The sequence below is a fragment of the Acanthopagrus latus genome, chromosome 22 (assembly GCF_904848185.1).
Source record: "Acanthopagrus latus isolate v.2019 chromosome 22, fAcaLat1.1, whole genome shotgun sequence".
NCBI lineage: Eukaryota > Metazoa > Chordata > Actinopteri > Spariformes > Sparidae > Acanthopagrus > Acanthopagrus latus.
In genome coordinates this window covers 15,174,226-15,196,752 of record NC_051060.1, presented here as the reverse complement: position 1 = coordinate 15,196,752, position 22,527 = coordinate 15,174,226, and the positions used below count along the sequence as shown (strand labels likewise).

At 43.4% G+C, this 22,527-nt stretch overlaps 1 protein-coding gene across 4 annotated transcripts in view; it reads right to left on the bottom strand.

The window, feature by feature from the left end:
• Nucleotides 1-667: 667 nt before the first annotated feature.
• grm1a (glutamate receptor, metabotropic 1a) overlaps nt 668-22,527 on the bottom strand; it is a 42,877-nt gene continuing 21,017 nt past the window's right edge. For 3 of the 4 annotated variants that reach the window (XM_037086444.1, XM_037086445.1, XM_037086446.1), the window contains 6 exons: nt 14,457-14,692; nt 12,349-12,595; nt 11,584-11,752; nt 8,720-8,846; nt 5,419-6,355; nt 668-3,160 (listed from right to left, as the gene is read on the bottom strand). In XM_037086444.1, coding sequence (XP_036942339.1) covers nt 2,368-3,160; nt 5,419-6,355; nt 8,720-8,846; nt 11,584-11,752; nt 12,349-12,595; nt 14,457-14,692 — 2,509 coding nt within the window. In that variant the 3' untranslated portion in view covers nt 668-2,367. The remainder of the gene's footprint in view (nt 3,161-5,418; nt 6,356-8,719; nt 8,847-11,583; nt 11,753-12,348; nt 12,596-14,456; nt 14,693-22,527) is intronic. The other variant, XM_037086447.1, reaches the window with a different exon arrangement.

The window sequence follows — 22,527 nt, the reverse complement described above, 5'->3', positions numbered from 1 at the left end:
TCTCATATGAAGATGGCCAACACCACGTAATGGTCCTGGTACAGCCTAAACAAAACGATGCATTTACTGTTTAATCACACCACAAAAGAGACAAATTATAGCTAGTTAGCGCGCTATTTCCTAACTGTATCTTTAGTGGTTGTCAGGTGTTAAAGGGTGGTGCGCATGTGGCATGGCTGATATGGTGTATTGTGAGCTGTAGGGTCCCCAGGAAACACACCGACTACTTTGTGAATGCAGAGTGTCGGGGCTTCCTGAGTACAGGCTGCATGGTAGACCAGCGGCAAGGGCAGCCTGGAGACATCCCGCCCCAGGGTGCACAATAACACCTCGTCCAGTTGCACTGCCAGTAACCCAGACACTGGTGGGTGACATGAGGGGTCGTACATTTGTTGCAAAGTTGCGACCCCACCTCTAGATGCCGCTAAATCCCACACACTGGTCTGGATCGTTATACACAAACATTTAAGTGAAGTAACAACATGCAAACACATCTTAAAGCAGATGGAGACTATAAAACATTATTGTTTTGCTTGACAGGGCTTGTCAACCTTTCAAGGGTCCCTTTGTGTGAACACTGGTCTAAACTCACATCGAACGGAGCTTTTGCCATCAAACCAAATGGAAACCCAGTTCTTCAGGCTCTCATAGGCAGTAATCAGTCTTCTTAATATAAATAGTTTTTTATTTTACAGCGTTGTTCAGCTTGCCCAAAACAAAAAGGCCTATTTCATTCTAGAGTTGACAGTGTTAAACAGGTGGCACCCTTGTATATTTTTACATTGGTTAAAATCATTTAACAACTTACACTATAATAGACTTAAAACATTTGGAAAATACAATACAATTGCACTGTGTACTGTATAGGCTCGTACTTTGAAATAATTTGCATTCTTATAGATAAAGAACTAAGAAACTTAACCTCAAGTAAACTACTTAAGTTTATAATGCAAGAGTTGAAGCAAAAATCGAAACATGTATCATCTCATTACAAGAAGCAACTAATCATTGGTTACTTTAACAACTGAATATTTTCAAGAGGATACAGCCGACTCAAGTTTTAAGCTTAAAAGTTACCCCCAAAAAAACAGAAACACACTGCTCCTGGACAAGTAGATCTGAGGACAGCTTTCAAAATGTATAAACTCTTTTTTTTGTTTGTTTTTTTCTTCTGTTGACATTCTAAATATAGAAACATTTATTAGTATTACAAACATACCACCTGTGTGAAAAACAAGAGATGGCTTAACAGTATTACAAACTTTGAGAACTCGTACAAGTACTGTGTGTTTTTCCCATTACAATGACACAGCGAAACCCAGAAAAAAACATGAGAAATATCATCAACACGGCATGGAGAGCAAAAAAGTATCACATCCCACGCTCGTAAAAACTTGTCCTCCAGTTTAATGATCGGGTGTAAACTGAACAAACAACATCGCAGTCACCTACAATCACGCTAACCTGTATCAGCTCCGTGGTTAGAAAACGTTTCAATCCAAAATAAAAAAACGAAAGCAGGGATGCGGGTCGATAACAACTTTGATTGGCACATCATATCCATATCATATATCATACAGCGCGAGTCATCAGCAGAATCTCAGTTTAGTGGTGTTCAGCACACAAAAAGCAATATAATCAACCAACTTACTGCACTTTTTCTCGTTATCTCTTGGTAATATTTAAAAATCGCGATGAGGCTGGGTGAGAGAAAGCTGAGGTGAAGTCAATTAATTCATGAAAAAAAAGCAAATGGTTGTTTGTTTGTTTCCGATGCAGCTGCGGCGCACATGAACAGACCTGCGCGTGATCTAATCAGAACGGGCGTGAAATGCACTTGAGCTAAAGTCCTCAGAGCCGGCTTTGCACGCTTATTCTATCTTAGCCTGCACGTATATGCACAAATTACTGTGTTTCTCTTCCTGTTTTGCTTCTCGTAGACCACTTTAATTGCACCGTGAGAACCACAGCTACATCCTTTATTATGATTCTCAGTGTTTCTTACTTCATTAAAAATTTGGCATGAGCGCTGACTAGATTTGGCACTGTTCCCAGTTAGACTTTTTTTGCAGTAGAAAGCCTTTGTGCACCGACAGCCCTTCAGGAAAGTGAGCACTCATGGACGATTCCTGCTGTTTTTTTCTACTTATAGTTCTCATTTGAACCCTTACCGATAAAAGCAGAGTAATAAATACAAGCGAGCGTAATGACAGAGCGGGAAAAAAAAAGAAACAAAAGTTTAAAAACTTGAAATGATAGTAAATAATGTCGTTGTACAGTGTGTCTGTGTATGCTCGTGTGTGGAAATGCATGTCTGTGTGATGCACAAGTGTGCCGACGGCGGCCGTGCCGGCGCCTGCGTTGCTCTCACAGTGTTGAGGAGCTGTGTGCGTAGTCTCCGAGGGTGTTTGAGGTGTAGGCCAAGCTACCGAGCATCGACTCCATGGTGGGGGAGCTGCTCATTGACTCCCCCGAACACACGGAGTCTCTGAAGGGGGAGGGGGGCGACAGAACGAGGGAATCCTCCAGCGCTGGCTTGCTCTGAGTTAAATCCTCATCTTCCCCGTCCCCCTCCTCCCCCTCCTCCTTGGCATCATAGATGTAGCTGTGTAAGAGGTCCAGATCCTCGTCCTCGGACCCCTCGTCTTCCAGCGCCCCCGCTTGTGGGGCCGAGGGAAGCAGAGAGGGCGTCAAGCTCGGAGGCTCGCTGGCAGGGATCGCCTCCCTGGCAGTGTAGTCACTCTGCGCAGGGACGTGGGAGCTGTGCGTGTCCACCAGAGCCCCCTGCGAGCCCCTCGAGTGAGAGGGCAAATGAGAAGCCGGCTTATCTAAAACGGACTCCGGCCCTTGTGTCTGTCCAGAGCAAGGCGGAGTCCAGAGCGGGCGCTGCGAGTCGCTCTCGTCGTCCTCCTCGGCGAGGTTGTACAGAGGCTTAGCGCCACGCGGTTCTTGGGGGAGATGGGGGTCTGTGCCAAGGTCGCAGGTGGAGGGCTCACAACTGTGGGGGTCGGGGGTGTTAGTTAGGGGCCTGATGACCGCCGTCTGATTCAAGCCGGCTTCCTGTTTCCTCACATGCACAGACAGTCTGTGCCACACATTCCCCCCCCTCGGAGGGTGTCTTGCACCTGATTCAGACCATGACACAGACTTGCCATTAGAACTATAAACGAGATAAAGACCTAAGTTACTATCACAGGAAACCGGGAGTAGGGTGCAGAAAAAAAAACATCAACACAGCAGCAACAGAACAAAACAGAGCAGCAGCATTTCAACATCTGTGACACATGTTAAAATACTTCATAACCACATAACTTGACATTAACAGGCTTTGCTGGGGGGGGGGGGGGGTTCAATCAGGGGCTCCAAAGAGCGTTACATTTATCAACCGTGGCACTTGACAAACATAATGAATCATAATGTGCTGCAGACAGCATTATGATCTTAGAATTCGCTTCAGACACCGGGTTTAAGGAATCAGGAGCCACAAAACTAATTTCCTTCTGTCTTAACTACTCGGGCATAAGATGGGACGCATGCATTTGGAATAAGTTAGCGCCAGAACTGGCCTGAAGAGGACACAGAGTTTAGTGCAAAAAGGAGCTAGTACTGGCTTGAATGTGATTAGTTCGGGAGGTGGGGGAGGGGGTCATGCTGAGAAAAGTTGAACGTGAGGTTAATTCAGGATAAACTAAAAGCAGCAGGGTGGCAGATCTCCTTCCTGGCGGGCTGCAGTGTCAAAAACATCTCAGGAGCGACAGGACGATAGAGGCAAGAGGTTCCATTCACTCGTCAGATTCTTTTACCTGCCACACGGGCCTTGTTTTTTACCCAACAAACTCAAAAACATCTGAGAGAAATCTCAATCCATAGTTGTGTTGCAAACAGTACAAATTTTCAGAAATATAAATATAAGCTTTAAGCTAGTTCTTGTCTATTCTGATGCCTTTTTGGCCCATTCTTACATTAATTTGATCATTCAAGTGGCCAATAGCACAAAAACATGCTGCAAGAATGCATCTTACGTGGACTATGTTCATCTTTAGCGCTACTATTTATCAGAAACTCCACAGGGTACCTTATAGACTTTTGGGCAAGCTCACTGATTTTTTCTGGCAGGGGAGAGTCTTAACGTTTTTCCCCTGCTTGTATATAATATCTAAATGAGTCAGCGTCTCAGTTGACAGTGCAGCTCTCCAGGAAAGGAGCTGAATGACCCCCATGCCAGAACATTTGCCAGCCTGGACACTTTGCAGACAGTACGCTGCTCAGTTTAGAGTGTTAACGGGTTAGAAGATTAGACAGGCTGCATAACAAGGGTGAGAGACAACACGCAAACATCTGGGGACCACTCTCATACTCTTAACTCCCACTCCTTACTTTAGACACCTGTCCATGTGTCACTTCTGTGGATCTCAAAAAAGTTATTTGCAAGTCTTAAATCTAGTTTCAAGGTGAGAAAAACTAAACTTTAACTGATAGCTTAAAATCAATGACAGCAAAATGTCCCATCTTGAGTTTTCTTTTGAATTTAGCTTGATTTCATTGATAGTATTTCATTCTCAGGGGGAGGGGGATGTGCAATATAAATCAATGTTCACTTCTTACTTTTTCTATATCAGTGCATCAATGTAGTTTAAACAAATTGGGGTACTGGGAAGTTCAAATTGAACCATTAATACCAAGCATAAACACTCAAATATTCTTACGATATCCTTAAAGGAGACATATTATGCTCATTTTGAGGTTCCTAATTGTGTTTTAGGTTAGCACTAGAGTGGGTTTACAAGTTTTCATTCGGTTTGTTGCTGCAGCACTGCATTTCCCCTTGACCTGTTTCTGCTCCTGTCTCTTTAAGGCCCCTCCTCATGAATACACAGTCTGCTCTGATCGGTCAGCTCACACATGCCTGAGCCAGCACAGCTAACAACAACAGAGGAGCTGTGCTAAATCAGATCTTGCATGCCAAAATAGCGGCTTGGCATAAATAACACAAGTGTATGGCTCTGTGACATAGTGTGATGGCACAAAGTCGCAGAATCAAAGGCAGGACTACTGACGAGGCATTTAAGGAGCAGTGTTTTCAGCGGGAGAGAGGAGGTGTGGACTTTGGCCTTTTTAACTTTCAAGATCTTTTACATTCTTTTACATTTACATTCACAAGAACATAATGACACTGAAAAAAAGGAAAGGAAAAGAAAGAATGAAAAAGCATAATAGGTCTCCTTTAAACAGTAAGCACCTGCATGTTACTTTCAGTAAGTGATACATGTATCTCGAAAATGCCGAAAGATTTTTTCTTTTTTTCATTACTCTCTGTACGGTTTGAGTGTTTAGGCATCTTGTCATTTTCAGTCTAGCCAGTCACCCCAAGAAACAACAGAGAATTTGGCTAAATGAACAACGTAGAAGTTCACTCACTTGGCATTGCCAGATCCAGGCTTCTTCCGGCGGAACATATTGAGGAAGCTGTTGCTCCCACTTGGAACCGCGGACTTCCCATCTCCAACGTGCATTCGCACCACGTCGGACGTGGTGAAGGCGCTTCGGACGTTCCTCTCTGGTTTGGCAATGATAATGTACATCTTAGGTGTGAACATGCAGCCCAGTGCCACTGTCACGCTCAGGCTGACAGAGAAGGATGTGGTTATGATCTTGTAGTTTGAGCCAAAATAGATGGGCACAAAGGCCAACCAGATGATGCAGGTCGTGTACATTGTAAAGGCAATATATTTAGCCTCATTAAAATTGGCTGGGACGTTCCGCGTCTTGAAGGCATAGTAGGTGCAACTCATGATTAGCAGGCCGTTGTAGCCCAGTGGCGCCACCATGCCTACGTTGCTGGTATTACAGATGAGGTAGACCTCCCGTATGCTCGGGTAGGACTTGATGGGTTCAGGAGGCTCCAGGATGATGAGTGTGATCTCCAGGGTTAGCTGCACACTGATCAGCATGAAGGCGATGATCACCTGGGCCCAGGCGCTCATGAAACGGGGCTTCCTGGTGCAGATCTTCTTCTTGCTGCCTGCCAGGATGCGGGCAATGCGGTTCGTTTTGGTCACCAGCGCAGAGTAGCACATGGCGGATGAAAGGCCCACCAGGAGCCGCTGCAGGTAGCAGGAGGCCACTGTAGGACGGGCGATCAAGGTGAATGGACAGATGTAGCCGAGGAAGATGCCCGCTAGGATGATATAACAGAGCTCTCTGCTGGAGGACTTGACCACAGGTGTATCACGGTACTGGATGAACACGAAGGTGACAAAGGAGGTGATCAGGATGCCCACGCAGGAGAAGACCACGGCCACTATTGATTCCACGTCTGCCCAGTCAAGGTACTTTAGAGGTAGGGGCTGGCAGCCTGGAAAAAGCAGAGGAGATGGCGGGTTAATCTTTTGATGGTGCTTTCGAGCAATTTTGTGAATGAAAGGAACATTAAAACAAATGGGATGTGGGGGCGTGGAGAGGCACACAGATTTGAATGAACAAGGGAAGTCAGGTGTGTAGCAGGGATCAGAGTCTTCCACCGATGGCCTAAAATTGCTCAGGAGCTCATTTGCATGTGTCATCAAACACATCCCCAAGCTCCAGTTCTGTCTGATTTCCCTCTCGTGTTCACGTCATGCCAAACACGTCTGTGCCGACACATGGGTATGTGTGTCAGCCCTGCTAAGATGCACTGGTTACACACTTGTCATCCAACATGCAGAGGATGGAAGTTTGTCGAGCTTAATGGGTGAAAACTGACACCCATAGACTTCCCCGGCTCAACACTCCATAAATTACATGCTGCTGCTAATAGCATTACCGTCACCGCCATCACAAGTGTGGCCGTGTGTGGAGGAAAACCTACTTCTGGCCTGCATTGCTCAATCCCAACCTGCGAAAGACGTGAGGAATCTGAACCTAACTTGTCGTTGCAGGAAGCTCGGATATTTTAAGCGCAAAATGGTGCTGATGGGAACATGAAAGTGTAAAACACTTGTTATGCTGAGGTATTATTTAAAAGCACTTCTGCCAAAAGCACACCGAGTGACAGTTGAAGGGAGAGCGTCTGAAGTGCATTGCGGTGAACTGTTGCTTGTTTTCTCTTGACCACCCACCGAGCTTAGCTTACCCAGGCATCAGCCACAAACTGCCTGCTAACAGACAGACAAAGATGAAATGTACCTATCTGTATCTGTTCTCAAACAATACTGAAATCATTTATTCCTTTAAACCCTGCAGTCTGCTGTTCAATCAAAACACTGGGAAAACCTTTGAATTATTCAGAAACGAACCTCATTCTTCTGCTGTACATTTTCTGTGGCCAAATTCACAATTCACTTTAAAGGAGACATATTATGCTCATTTTCAGGTACATTGAATTGTGGGGTACTACTAGAATAGGTTTACATGCTTTATTGCTCAAAAAACACATCAGTTTTCACTTCATTCCTCCAGTCTGTATATCCTGCCTTCTCTGATTGGTCAGCTTGCACACACCTGAGCCAGCACTGCTAACAACCACAGAGCCGCTGAACTTTTTTTTTTTTTTTTTACGATTCTTACCCACCAAATTAGCTGCGAGGCATAAATTACACAAATGTGTGTCATGGCTATGTAGCGTCACAAAGTCATGGAATTAAAGGCGGGACAAGTGACAAGGCGTTTCAGGAGCAGTGTTTTCTGTGGGACAGAGGAGCTTCTGTTGGTGTGGACTTAGACCAAGAACCTATATCTATCTACCTTAAAAGACATTTAAGGAAAGGGAAAAGCGGTATAATATAATTCTCCTTTAAGAAGAAATTATGTTAAAAAAAATTGTCCTAAATGAGCAAGTGGGTGAACATATGGACAGTGCGAACACTATGAATAGGACACCAACTCTCTCTATTAATATTCTCCAGATAGGGAAATGTAATGAGAGTGAAGGGAGAATTTCTTCCTCGATAGACTGCTGAAATGTATCCCCAAGCCTCTCATGGCAGTAATGGGATTTTACACCTGGGAACTGAGAGCTCCTCTCAACTCTATAAATCGCTGTCAAAACAACCACTGGGTCATAACAAGGCAAAGAGCGAGGGGGGAGGGGGACAAGCACTGTCATCTTTTGGGATGGAGGGGGGCAGGGTGGTCATAGGACCTGGTAATAAAAAGCATCTGCAAAAGGAGGTGTCAGGGTGTGAATTAGAAACACGCATATCAGGGGGGAAGGTTGATTTTTTGACAGCACAAAATGGTCCAAGAGAAAGAGCTTGTGGTTATTCAGTGACAGCGGTTTTAAGAGATATAAATGTCCTGACGAAGCAGCAAGCAAAAGGTAGCTTAGCTTGGAGCAAACGTGTGAAATATGTATGAAATAATGAGAGGGCTGGTAGTAAAGGCAGAGGTGGGAGTAAGTAACAAGTTGAATATTAACCTTCAAGTTTTAATGAAGTAAAGGTTAGGACTGGAAAAGGTCTCAAAAGTCCCAATTGACTGTATTGAGAGGCCAAGCAACCAAAATCAGTTAAAACCATTTAAAGACAGTCGTCATGAAAATGTTAGTTTTACTGGTCTCTTATCAATGTTAGTCAAGCAAGTCCCAAGTCCATGAATCTGTGACAGTCTGAATCAAGTCAAGTCAAGTGACTCGATTCCCTGCCTTTGAGTTAGTTGTTAGGAAACAGGGGAATGTGGATGAGCATTGTTCATCAGAACAAAGGTGGGTCAGTTAAAAGGGTCGGGCCTTTGTCTCTCCTACCTGCCAGTTCATCATCAGGCCACCATCCAAGGTCACACGCCTTGCAGGTGAACTCATCCTGGACGATCTCGTTGTCCTTGCACGTGGTGCAGATCCAACAGCAGCTCACCTCGCCCTTCCTGATCACCTGCACGCAGAATAATTACATGAACAATCAGGCATTGAAGACATCTTAGTGACCGGTACAAAACACTGATCAAACCACAACAGGAAGCACGTATCACACCCAAAGCAGTCTAAATAAGTAATCAGCATCAAGGGGATATGAAAGACGAGGACTTTTTTTTTTTCTTAAGCCCCAGACATAGTGTTTATTAAACAAGGCCAGCTGCTTTTACATTCTGCTCCCAGGGTAGCTCTTACCAGCACTGTGATATGTAAAGCAGGGTGATAAGTGGGGCAGGAAACAAAGCAGATCGAGGGGGAAGCGTGAGCGGCCAGGAGAGAGGATGCACCCTCCCTCAGGGCGTCTTAGCATATAGCTGGACCGAAAAACAGTGGGTTCCAGATGAAGCAAATCAGGGCATCACTTCAAACTGGGCTCGATACCAGTTTTTTTTATTTACTGTCCCGAAATGGCCTTCTTCTTTCGAGCCCATCTCCACAGGCCTTGTGATATAATTAAGGCTGATTAGACTTGAAATCTAAGAAGTTGCTTTGAAAAGCACAAGGATTTTTTTTTTGTCTGTTTTTCATTCAGAACCTTTTTCACTCATGTTTAATTATAAAGAAGATGTGCATGTTATTTGTTTTGGCCTTTCACGTTATATTTAATTGATGAAGCAGGATCCCAAAAAAAATGTAGGACAGAGCAACCTCCGGAAAGTTTACTTGCCTGCTGAGGATGTGCTGGATGATTACCAAGGAGAACAAATGGGCTGGGTCAAGTTTCATGGCAACGGTGGTGCATCATGTCCAAGCGGTGACATAGTTACCAGTATAGAAAATTTATTTGAGAACACAGGGGAAATACCATCTCTGTCGCAACTGACTGCACACACTCGGTGCTTATTTTAAGCCTCGCTAACAGTGTGGATCTACTTATTCAGGAGGAATTTAATTGCCAGTATCCAATACAAGCTTGCAAATGTCACTTCAGTGGTTCAGTCGGTCTAACACTTCCATCCAAACACAATTATCTTTACTTCTGGGTGGATTGCAATAAAATGTTGTAATCAATACAAAAATACATATTGGGTTCCTAGGCTTCAGGGATGTTGAAGTCTTCAGGATTTGTACAAGTCCCAAATAGGATTATTTCAATGTAACTTTGGAAAATATGCTTATCCCCAATTTCTTGTCAAGAGTCAAGCTGACAAGATCGATACAACTCAGGAATGTCTGTGAATGAATGAGTGAATGAATGGAGGTTCTCTGCATATTTAAGAGCTACACAAAGGTCTCTTCAGTTTTAATGGACTGGTGTGGACTTCCTGTAAATGTTAACCTCTGTGGGGTAAACCCCTGGAGAGCCATTGAGATCTCATGTGACGCCTCTGCCATCATGTGGGTTTTTTGATGGTGATAATGGCCAGGGGTTTTACAACCAAAGAAGCCCTTCAGATGAGAAGTGAAATGTGCCTCCAGCAAGTCAAGCTGCTGAAGCTACCAGCTAACTAAGCTTAGCAAACACAGGAAACAGAGAAAAAAAACAGCTAGCATGGCTCTTTTTGAAGGTAGCATAGCTTTCCTACCTGCTCATTTTAAAGCTAAATTAACACAATATAATTGGAATTGGCATACAGTCATGAAAGTTTTATCAGTTTTCTCTTGTAATACAAAAATCCCATTGTCTACAATTGTACTCTGTTGTACTTTGTAGCTAAAGTTTGCATGCTGAAATGCTAAACTATAGATAGTGACCATTACCTTCCAAACATCAGCTTTTTAGTGTTGTCGTGAGCACGTGCACACGCTAATGGTAGCTTTTAGTTCAAAGCCCCATTGTGATTAAATACAATCTCAAGAGAGTTGCTAGCATGGTAGACACTGTGTTCAATACTGCCACCTATACAAGCTATTCAGCTGTCGCCAAGGGGGAAATATTCACAATATGACAAACTAGCATGAGCATTAAAACGAATAAAAGTACCACCACTCAGAGATTTTTGAAAAGGTACCCAGTTTGACTGAAGGAAGAATCAGCAGGATAACGCTTCCAAAACATCAACACCAGGAAATCACGCCCCTGCTTACATTACAGTAAAGTAAAGTAACAGTTACTTCACCAATTGTCAGATTGGCATTATCCTTCTCTCATCTTGGGTAAAATAATGAAAACTTTTGAAAAACATTTAGGCTATATCTCTTTCTTTAGATGCAGTAGCAGTAGTTTGTCATTAGCTGTTCTACAGTTTACTCCCATTTTCCAAAAATGGAAAGCCTGGCAAACAGGGGCCTGGTGTACTGTAAAATAAATCAATTTAATTCACTGCAGTAACGGGTAGTGGGCAGTTGCAAAAACATCCTTAATCTTGTTATGAGACGTTTTTGTTAACACTAAGTGTGAAAGTATCCCACTTGCGTTACAATGTTAGCCGTGGTAAAGAGCAGGTACCTTGTGAAACTCATTGCATGTGTCTGCCTGCTCGTTGCAGTACAAAATGAGCTACTTAAAGCAGAATCAGTGTTAAATTAGATCTGCTGGTGTTTACTCATATAAACACGGGCACAGTGTTGAATTAACACTGAAAGATCGCTTTGGGCTGTTCCCCCAGAGTCGCGCAGCAAGTTCTCCAGCGTTAATGACCATTGATTGTTTTTTTTGTTTTTTTTAGGACATCAGGTTTTTCAGATTAAATGAACCCAGTTGGAGTTCACTTAACGCGTAAGAAGTTTGCTCTGGGGACGATTTGAATGCCTACCTTGATCTGTCCTTTGGAGCAGGGCTCGCTGCAGACCGAGCGGACCATGTCGCTGCTGTTCAACCACAGCTTGTAGTCGTCGATGCTGAGGATGCCCTCTGACCAGGACCCCACGTTCAGGTAGTCATAGCGACCATCACCCACACCCTGTAGATTCATGATGTCGTACCTGGATGGACAGAGGGAGGAACGAGGACCATGATGAGCGTGGACAAGCTTGTTTGGTGAGAAAAGGCAACACATTTCACTAGAGAGGAGTGCAGAGGAGAGGTAAAGATCACAGACAGAGAAAGGGAGAGGAAGAGGGGAGACATACAGGGAGGGGGGTGAGTGACAGGTAATTTAATGATAACGACTCAACAGCTTAGCAAGCCCTTTTTTCTTATCCGAAGTCACTTAAACAGCTTACAACCCTGTTAGTGTGACATCAAGAGCTCGTGCCGGCGCTCACCGTGGCCTCATTTCTACACTGGACCAGGATGTGCTCCACCTGACCTCTAGTTGACGGAGGAATGACACGGCTGTGTTTTCTGACTGTCAAATGCTGTCTGCCGAGCTGGAGGGAGATGAAAGTGGTTGCCACAGCGGACAATCCTCTGAATCTGTTCCAGTCCAAACTAATTACATCCTTTTGTGCTCAAGATCGGTGCACACATGTATGCATGCACATGCGTACTAATGAGTGGGACAGCGCTAGACCGGAGAAAATTCAAAGATCATTACCACATCTCCATTTCCCTCTCACCACCCTCTTCGTCTTCTTACCTTCCTGGGGTGTCTCCGTTTTCATCAAAATATATCTCCTCTCCCGAGACTCCTCTGAAGGACGTTTTCAGCAGGTAGTCCAGCAGCTTGCTGCCATCGATAGGGTCCATGGCCTCGCAGAGCCCCGGCTGCCCTGGGCACAACTCCTTGTGCATGTCATGGAGGCCGTGAGCCATGGCATAGATGGCATTGATGACAAAGCCCATTTTACTATCCTGAACATAGTTTTCATGCAGACTCTCGTTTCCTGTTGGAGGGGGTGAAAAAAACAGGGCATCAAAAGGATGAAAACATGTAGGGAACTTTTTTGTTTGTCTGGTGTTTTTGTGTGCTGACAACATCCAGTCACACCATAGGAATTTTCCACAATGCATGATGCAGTGCACTATAATTTGAACCAGACATGGGGAGTTTATTGCAAAGAGAGCTCTATTTTGCAGCAAAGATATATTAGCATACAAGGGGAATCACAACATGATGTCCAAAAGCGAAATAGAAAACAGATGTGAAGAAACAAATATTTTCAGGGAAAAATCCCATGGCTGCAGACACCATGTTGTACTTCACAGTGAGAAGTAAAGAACCAAATGCACTATCCCTCAGTCAAACCTTAAAGGAGACATATTATGCTCATTTTCAGGTTCATAATTTTGTTGTAAATTCCTACTGGAATAGGTTTACATGCACTAATGCTCAAAAAATGCATCTGTTTTCTCATACAGTCCAGTGCTGCAGCAAGCTGTTTTGGCTCCTGTCTCTTTAAGGCCCCTCCTCCTTAATAGCCAGTCTACTCTGATTGGCCAGCTCACACATGCCTGACCAAGCAACACAGACAACAATGGAGCAGCTGTGCTAAATCACATATCATGTGCCAAACTAGCCACTATAGGCGTGAATTATGCTAAAGTATGACACGGTGACATAGTGTGATGTCACAGAGTCACATGATTAAAGGCGGGACTGCTGACGAGGCATTTCAGGAGCTGCGTTGTCTGTGGGAGAGAAGAGCTTCTAATGGTGTGGACTTTTTTAAATTTCAAGTTCTTTTACACGCACAAGAACCAGTAAACACTGAAGGAAAGGGGGAAAGAAACAAATCCTTAATAGCTCTCCTTTAATGTTTTGGAGGACGGGAGATTTCAAATAAAAGCTGAGAATGTTTAATTTATGTGAAGATTTTCCTACCAGTCTTTGCGAGTGAATTCTCATTTCTCTGTGCCTCATTAGACAGTGCGTTTAAAACATTCATGTTCATGTCTTTGATGTCAACATGCACATACAGGAAAAAAAGGGGAAAAAAAAGGTGAGGTATCAATAAAGCAACGTCTTTATCAGGGGCTTCAGCAGTTTGGGTGAACAGTTGGTGCCATTCCTTTGTGCAGTTTTTTTTTTTTTTTTCCAAGTGTAAGGTCATTTTCTTTTCATTACTCATACAAACTAAACAAGCCCAGTGCTCCACATCAGAGTTTGACTGATGTAATCCCCACGCCGGGCCCGAGAGCCTGATAACGCCGCTCACCGCTGGCCTCGGACTGCAGTTTTAAGACGCTGCAGCGGGCGTCGCGTTTAAGAAAACATCAGTCAAACTCTTCCTGTCTTTGGATGAGTCGAACGCTCAAAGAGTGCGGGTGCAGGTCTGAGAAAAGTCATCACAATAGCAGTGGCTAGAAAAAAAATGCACTTACCACCTTGAAGGTCTTTGAAATAAAAGAGGTTGTTTTTTTTATAAAAGTGTGATGAAGAGAAAGTACAAAGCAGCAATGACTGTGCTACCCTGAGGCCGGTCATTACAAAGCAATAATTGATTTTATTTGTCATTTGATTAAAAAGCATGCTGAGCAAAATTTGTATTAATGTTATTGTGATTGTTTGTGTTCATTTGAGGGCATTTTCATTTTTAATTGGACCGTGAGTTCATTTGAATTGTGACTTAAATGCAAGCACAAAAACGCAATTTACCATGATCACCTTTTGAGGGCAAGGGGAGAGAATAGTCAGGGAGGAAGACAGAGAAAAACAAAACAATAGAGCTTGTATTATTCATGAGTTTTGGACTCAGATTTAACCCTGTACTCTTACTGACGATGAAACTCTCTGTAGTCACCCACCGGAGCAGACTTTCTTGTAGTTCTTGTTCTCCTGTGGGTGGCCCGGCAGGCGGCACTGGAAGCGGTACTGCCAGAACTCGGAGAACCACGGGTTCCTCGTGTTTTTGTCCAGACGCAGCTTCAGGTAGTAGTCGTCGAAGGTCTTGACCACCTCCGACTGCAGCTTCATGGTGATTCCTCCCTCCGCTTCCTGCTCGTAGCCCTCCACGACTTCATAGCGGTCCGCCCATCCATCACTGGAGGAGAAAGAGAGAGGAGAAGAACAAAATAATTTAATGTAATGATTGCAGGGGGAACAGTAAAACACTGTGAAATGATATGAGCAAGAATTAAACATTGTCATTATTTAAAGTGCGAGGCAGTGCTAGACGTTAATGATACTGATAGTCTTTTATATTGGATTGTTGGATTTTGTCATTTACACTCAACGGCCAATTCCGATTGAAATGTCATAAACCTATTCTCTAGAGTGGCATCATCGACGCAACAGTAATTTCATCTCACATAATGTACAGTATACGGAATTGGATGTTCTGTCTTTTCATGAGGGAACAGGGAAGCAGAAGCATTCAGTGAATGTAACAAATCTTCAAACTGAACCGACTCTACTCAATCACTGCTGCCGCTGACCGAATCTCCACCACTTTCAGCAGACAATCTGGCCTCGGTGGTGACCAAAGGCACCAGTAACAGCCCAGCAATTTCTTATTAAAAGAACACAAAAAAAAATAACCAATCATACATGTGATAATGAAAACAATGTTTTGTTTCACATATGAATGTTTGCCGTGGAAATTTCCATTCATTGTGAAAAAAAGGATGTCCAGGCCCCCCCCCAGTTGATGGTGGTGGTGGTGGTGATGGGATGAAGATGATGGCTGAAGATCTGGATGAGATGAGATGGGGCGGACTCTGCTGAGCTCGACCCTGGAGCTAGATGTGATGAGCCGGAAGGTGAATGCAGGATGGAGCAGGGTCGCAACAGTTTCGCACTGAAACGACAGCCAGGAACAGCAGAAAAGAGAACAGATTTAAAGTTTGACAGCAATGACGTAATTGGTTGATCTGATTGTGGCAGAATGCGGTTGGTTTAACTGAACAGGTAAACCCCCTAGTGTCACCTGATAAGTGGAGAGAAGAAGAGACAGTGGGCTGTGGATGAATGAATTGTCTTGACTGAGTCTTGTTTGCACATGTTAAAAATTATGTTCCCATGTGAAAAAAAGCTTACCCCAGGTGGAAACGTGGAATTCACATGCAAACAGGAGTTGTCGTGTGCCACGTTTTGTTTCCACAAGAGTAAAACCTGTTGCACATGTGAAAAAAAGCCAATCACATACAAACGTTCTTAATTTAACGTTTTCATTTGTATGTGAAAAAAGCCAAATGCTCGTGGAAAAATTGTAAAAATCAAATTTCATGTGATTCCGCATGTGGGAACTCCAAACCACGTGTTAAAACAAAAAAGCCAATCACATTTGGAAACATTTCAAGTGATTTTGTTGGCCGTGTTTCACAAGTGAGAATATAAACTTTATGTGTAGACATTTTCATTTACGCCTGAAAGAAGCCAAAATTGCAAATTAATTTTAATTGCGTGTGAAAAAAACCCATCACTTGTGAATGCTTCCAGATCACATGTGACATTAATTCCTTTGTTCACGTGTGAAAAAGCAGAAAAGAAAAAAACAACTGCACGTAAAAATACCTGACTCATGTGTGAAATTGTGATTTTTGACATTTGACAAGCCAAGTACAGCGTGCATACAGAACAGAGCAGCAAGCATATAGACGGCAGTAACGCAGGAAGGCAACGCTGAAGTCGAATGTTGTGTATGTCTAATAGGAACATGCCTCTCAAATAACAAACTGTGTCGATGCCCAAAGCACAAACTCTAGGTGTTGTTTTCCATTTAATGAAGTACAGGTAGACTACAGCCGCTGCTCTTACACGATCTTAAATTAGCGTGGCGGTGCTGTCTGGAGGCTTATCTCGAGTCCACTGCAGCAATCCTCAATTTAGGAGGATGGAAATCTCAACAATAGTGCCTCAACTGTAATTGTAGGCTTTACACAATCCCCTCAGCCCCGCTTTTTTGTTTGCTCGTGTAACCCTCTGTCCGACAATTTCTACCCCTACCGAGCTAATTTGAACGCGCAGCTGGCCAGTGGGGCTCGGAGAGATATCGAAGACGCCAGTGAAGAGGACAGTGAAAAAAAAAATTACCCCATAAACAGCACCGCTCTGAGCTCTGCTGTCTCTCTAAATCTCAACCGCACTGCTGTCTCTAAATCTTTAATCTGGGCTCCGGGCTGCTGCCTTGAAATACCTGTCCTATTGACAGCTACACACCAATTAGGTATGACTCACCGTGGAACCAATTACTGTTGCACACATGGGATGTTCTGGGCGACGGATAAGGACGTGTGCGTGTTCCCCTGCGTCTGTGTGTGTGTGTGTGTGCAGGTCAAACTTTCTGACCTTTATGTCCTCAATTACCGTCAGTCAAGAAAAAGGAATCATTTGACCACATTGTGAGAATGTAAGGTGAGAACTATAGAAACAAATGTGATTCTGAGACTAAGAGACATATTGATTCCCACACTTTGGTGGTTAATGTCCCTCCAGCTTACCTTACATCTGTTGTTTTTGAAACTGTTGTCTCCCTTGCATGTCTAAAGGTAAGCACACAGACCACTCTGCCTAAAAAAAACACCAGACTTGCCTATGACAAGTGCCAGAGACAACATACGCACTGGGTGGTGCAATTTAATGGAAAAAGCTGAAGCTTTTTATATTTCTCTTACTTTTAACAAATCCTATGACAATACAGTAGGTCTCCATAGCTTCCTACCTTTACTGTAATACTCAGCATGAAACCTTCTGGTTCCTGCAGAACACGTAAAACAAGACACAGTGCTGTGCACTGTAATTTTAAGCTGAGGTTGCTCAGATTAGAGCAATTAATGTATTTGTTATGGACTATTTTCAGCGGTGGATGGACACACATTTGGTGCACTAATTAAATGATGTTTAAGGGTGCAATATGTGGGAGTTGGCCACCTGTTGGTGGGGCAGCATATCAACTGGAGTCACTGCTAACAGCTGCTAACTGTATTGTTTATTCACCCATGACTGTAGCTACTGTTAGCTTGTTAGCTTAGTTACTTGTGCAGCTACATAACTACATTGGGAGTGTTTGTGTTAGCACCATTAGCACAGGAACTTTGGATTGCTTGGAGAAAGAGGTTTTGATGCTCAGGGCTAGCTGGTTAGCATGCTAACTCCAGCAGCATATCTGTTCAACACCAGACGTAGCTACTGTGGGTGTCATAGACGTTACAACAGAACCATTTTTTCCTCACATTCTGTAGATGATTTGAGTTACTTTTTCAGTGTTTTTACATATTAAAGATCCAACAAATTGCAAAAATGTATTAATCACCATTCTATCGGCCAATGTCAGCAGGTTGAAGATGCCTATGTTCTGAAATGAAACTGATACTCCCCTGTGATACGGCACAGCATTCCTACTACATGCTATTAAAAAATGGTGAGGAAATCAATTCTTTGACAGCCCTTTAGATGTACATTCGGCTGTAAATTATCTATGGTCATTAAAGGCATTTAGCAGAAGCTTTTGTCCAAAGCAGCAACCAACATACATAATACTAAATAAATACAGTTATACATTGATGGCGGTGGCTGCCTTACAAGATGCCGACCAGCATATTAGAAGCAGTTTGGGGTTGAGTATCTTGCCTAAGGACAATTCGACATGCAGACCAGGGGAATGGAGCCAGCAACAACCTTCGGATAACAAGACGCTGGCTCTACCCCTGAGCCACAGCCGCTCATTTTGACCTCCCCCTGTGTTTTCCCACAATCGGAGCCAGTTGGCTCTGTTTTGGCCAGTGGGAAGCAGCGAAGGAAATACTTCCTTGCATCTTTGCAGGAATGCAAAGGAAACACAACAGACTCACTACAAATGTGCAGATTTGGAAGTCTAATAATAAGTATTGTGATGCAGTAAATGTGTAAGGTTTACAAAGGTGTACTCAGTGTTAGTGGTGTGGTCTGTTTGTGTGAACGGTGTAAGGGAGGCCAAGATACTTTAAATCATACATGAAAAGACAGGAACAGTGTCCAGCAGTACGGTTTAGATAGCAACATAACCCGTGTCTTATTCTTTGCCTGTTTGCCGTATTTTTTCTGCATCTTCAATAAAAAAAACATTCAACTGAGTCATCAGTCAACTGAGTTAGAGTCAGAAACACGTGGAGTTCATTAGCCCTAGTCACATTTCCTTCATTTACTCTGAGTGAATACTGACCCTGTCCCTCCTCTGTAGATTTGGTGACATGTGTCTTTTTAAGTGCTCATCATAAACGCACCTTACCTGACGCTGTGATGGCATTTAATACAGTCTATTCAACATATTTGTTCCAACAGCAGAGAAAAAACAGATTGGTTTTAAGATAAAGAGGGAGAGACAGAGAGGAGAGGGACTTTTTCAATGCTCTGCATGAATAATGCAACAAAGGCACTGAAGACATTGCTTGGCTGTTTTCTCGCAGCGGAGTTTGTGATGAAGTAAAAACGACATTCTCTCCTCTCGTTCCCCTCTCTCAGGATGGCCACACCGTCTGGCACGACTCCAAACAGCTCATCAAAACTCTCGGGCCATCGGAGTGACGCCTAACGGGACAAAATCTGATTTAGTGTCACCTCAATAGTTCCGGGGGGGCTCGGCATTGTGTATCTGAAGGCACATTATTGCATAACCTAAGCAAGACGTAGCCGACGAACACCTGCTCGGGCAGATTAGGGAGTCGACACTGTTCAAGCGTGTTGATAGCTTTGCAGTGGTCACGCCGAAGACAGTGAAGGAGGCAGGTCTGAGATATAATAATTTGAAAATAATTATTAACATTTGTTTTGGTTATTAACTTAAGGGGGCTGAGATTATTCTGCAGCAATATCAAAAGGAGGAACGGTGTCCAATAACCTAACAACCCTCACGTCTTAAACACAAAATATAAGATTTATTAACTAGTGCTAGACAAAATGAACTATATGGCCGTAACATAGCATATTCTAATCTGCCATCTCTGACAAAAGATGGGATAGACAGTTAAAAAATAACTTCCACTCTTAGTTACAATCAAACTAGTGTCCAAGTTTATGGAAGACACTTAAATAAATACAGTCAGCAATCTGTCTGTAGATCTGGTGGGTTTACAAGGTGGTTAGAAACATGTTCTGGGCAATTTCCAGTCATGTTTGTGCTGACAAATCCTGGTCTTTCTAGCTCAGAAATGATACCTTCCTAGCCTGTAAAAGTAAACTCAGACGAACAAGAGAAACACGTTATGTATTTACTGTTCAGTGATACGGCCCCCCATGGCTGACACACCATGAGTCGGACCCGTGAATGCACCGTGTGCACGCCCACAAACAGGGCAACGTGTTCATCGTCTGAGCAAAACCCATAACTGAGGCAAAGCTTGAGGGCGTAAACTGAACGTCATTTATTTTTCTACCCTCAACTTCCCCAAACGCATTTGACGAATCATTTAAGCTGGTATTTATCTCCCATAACTATCGAGTCAGCGGCGTGCCCTCCCTTTAACGCCACATGCCTAATAAGGGGATGTGTGTATTTCTGATGATTTACTGGGGCTTGATGATGTGTGGCATTGTTTAGAGCAGCGTCAACAGCTGGATAATTTATAGAGCAGTACACAAGAGCGAAATAGACTGAGAGCCCCCCCCCCCACCGCCTGACTCTCCCGGATGATCTACTTCCAGTTTGATAGCACATTTGTATATTTATGAAGCCATGAATTAATTGGCAGGGCAGAGATTTAATCACATGCGCCGTTTCCCCTGGAGGGTGAATGGGAAGAGTTACTTTAAAAAAAAAAAAAAGGAAGGGGAGGATAGGGGAGTCGAGAGTTTCCTAATTGCTCTATTGCGAGCGTTAAAATAAAAAAGTTCAGGTAGTTAACGGGAGAAAACTTTTAATCTGCCTGTCATTCACAGACTGCCAGAATGTCAAGCGCTCCAATTAAGAGAATGACATTATTCTTAAAAGTTAAAAAAAAAAAATCTTGCTTTCGGCATTCAAGCTCGCTGTTTGACACACACTTCACTTGTCTTTCTCTTCCTTTTACATCGTGGTCTGGTGATCTCATTTTAGTTTCCATGGAAGAAAACACTTGCAGGAGCACGTGCTTCGGTATCAAAAGAAAAGTGCTTACAACGTTGCTTTTGTGCTACTTACGTGTATTTGATTGCAGTACCGGGTATCTTGTACTTAATGTTGACTTTTTGGAGATATTTTTTTGGAAAAAAATGAAGAAACATTTGATGTGAATAAACTGTTAGCAATTAAATAAAGACGTTGTGTTTTGCTGGAGGAAGATTTGTGTTAGAAAATGGGCTTTTGTGAGAAATCTGAAGGTGTCAGATATGGCAGTGAACCACACAACAGTCGTCCAACAAGCCGGTGAAATCTGTTGGATCGGTGGCGGCAGTCATTGGCTCACAGAGGCCCTCGATACCAGGAAACGAAAGAGGCGACGACAACACGAAAAAAAAAGCTTCACTTGAGTGGCTTTTTTAGTGTGTAACCACGTCGATTTCATGGGGAGCCTAGAGTTCTTCACATTGCTCTGACTGCCATTAGAACATGTAAGGAGGAGTCACAACCAAGCTTCCCCATCATCAGGTTAACTTAAACATCTACGCTGTTAAACACCTCGGAAATGTAGCGCAGTGGAGGCATAAAGAAGGATAAAACACTATTGTATTCCGCTTTATTCCACCACGGCTCTCTTTCACTTCACACAACGGGGGACTCTTTCTGTTTTCTGTTCTACATTTATCTCCATAATCCCACAACATTCTTAATTAATTCCAAATTGCTTTGGCAGTAGAAGAAATGTGCGTACGGGGGGGTTCTCGTCTCTGTCTCTAAAACTCTCTCCGCCTTCATCTCTCCGTCCTCGCTTGCCCATTCTCCTCCATTCCTCTTAAACCCATGACTCGAAAGCAGCAGCGGCGATGGCGGCTTGTTGTAGCTGGCTGGCGGCGTACCCGGAAAAGACTCTCTTGCGGTGACACGGAGGGACCCCGGGTGCCTTTAAAAGCCCATCCAAGCTGCTTTTTACTTATTCATCGTGGCCCCATTTTGAGTTGGGAGATCAGTCTCCTCCACACTGACAGGGAACACTGCTGGGAGAAAATCCTTTTTGCTTTTTTTTACTACCAGGGGATGTCAATTCGCTGCTAAACCCCATGACAAATCTCTGAATCCGGTACGAGCAGTGGCAGTGAATGATGGATGACAAGATCTTATTATCAGTCGGTCAATTTAATGTAAAACCACTACATAAGGTTGGTTGGCATGCTGCTGCTCCAGGCCTCCGATATTCAAAAAAAGAAAATTTTCATTGCTCTCGATTCTTATAGTAATAACAGCTACAAGACACATTTTTTCTGTTTCTCAGAGAAGAAGGTACAAGTTCCTTTCATATCCAAAAAATACTGACAAGTATGTCTTGCAGAGAACAAGTCAGTGAAGGTGATTTGTTCATTTTTAACGAGGAGAATGCCCCCTAAAGTATTTTGCTGCAGAGGAATTATTCTATTATTCTTTAGTGGATAAATGATACTACTTCTCACTTTGATCATGGAGGGGACAGTAGTCCATAGTGTATAGGCCTTTTCAACGAGACCATCCTAAATATTGTGATAGACAATATTATTAGGGCTCATTCGCCTGGAGCGCCAAGTGAGCGCTGCTGAGGTTAGACTGCAAGGATGACACAAAGCCTCACTCAAATCCCTTCTTCCCCTCTTCAAATTAAAGTGCTGCATGCACGCTGCTGCATCACGTCAATTCAACTGTAGAAACCTCACAAATTTGGACATGCATTGCCTCTGTTGCCATGTAAGCTATTCTATTCTCGATATTTTTGAAAAACACAGCATATGATGGCAAATTCTAAATATCTAATATTGGACCAAACCTAATAGTGTATGAGCTATTCTACAGAATTTGTG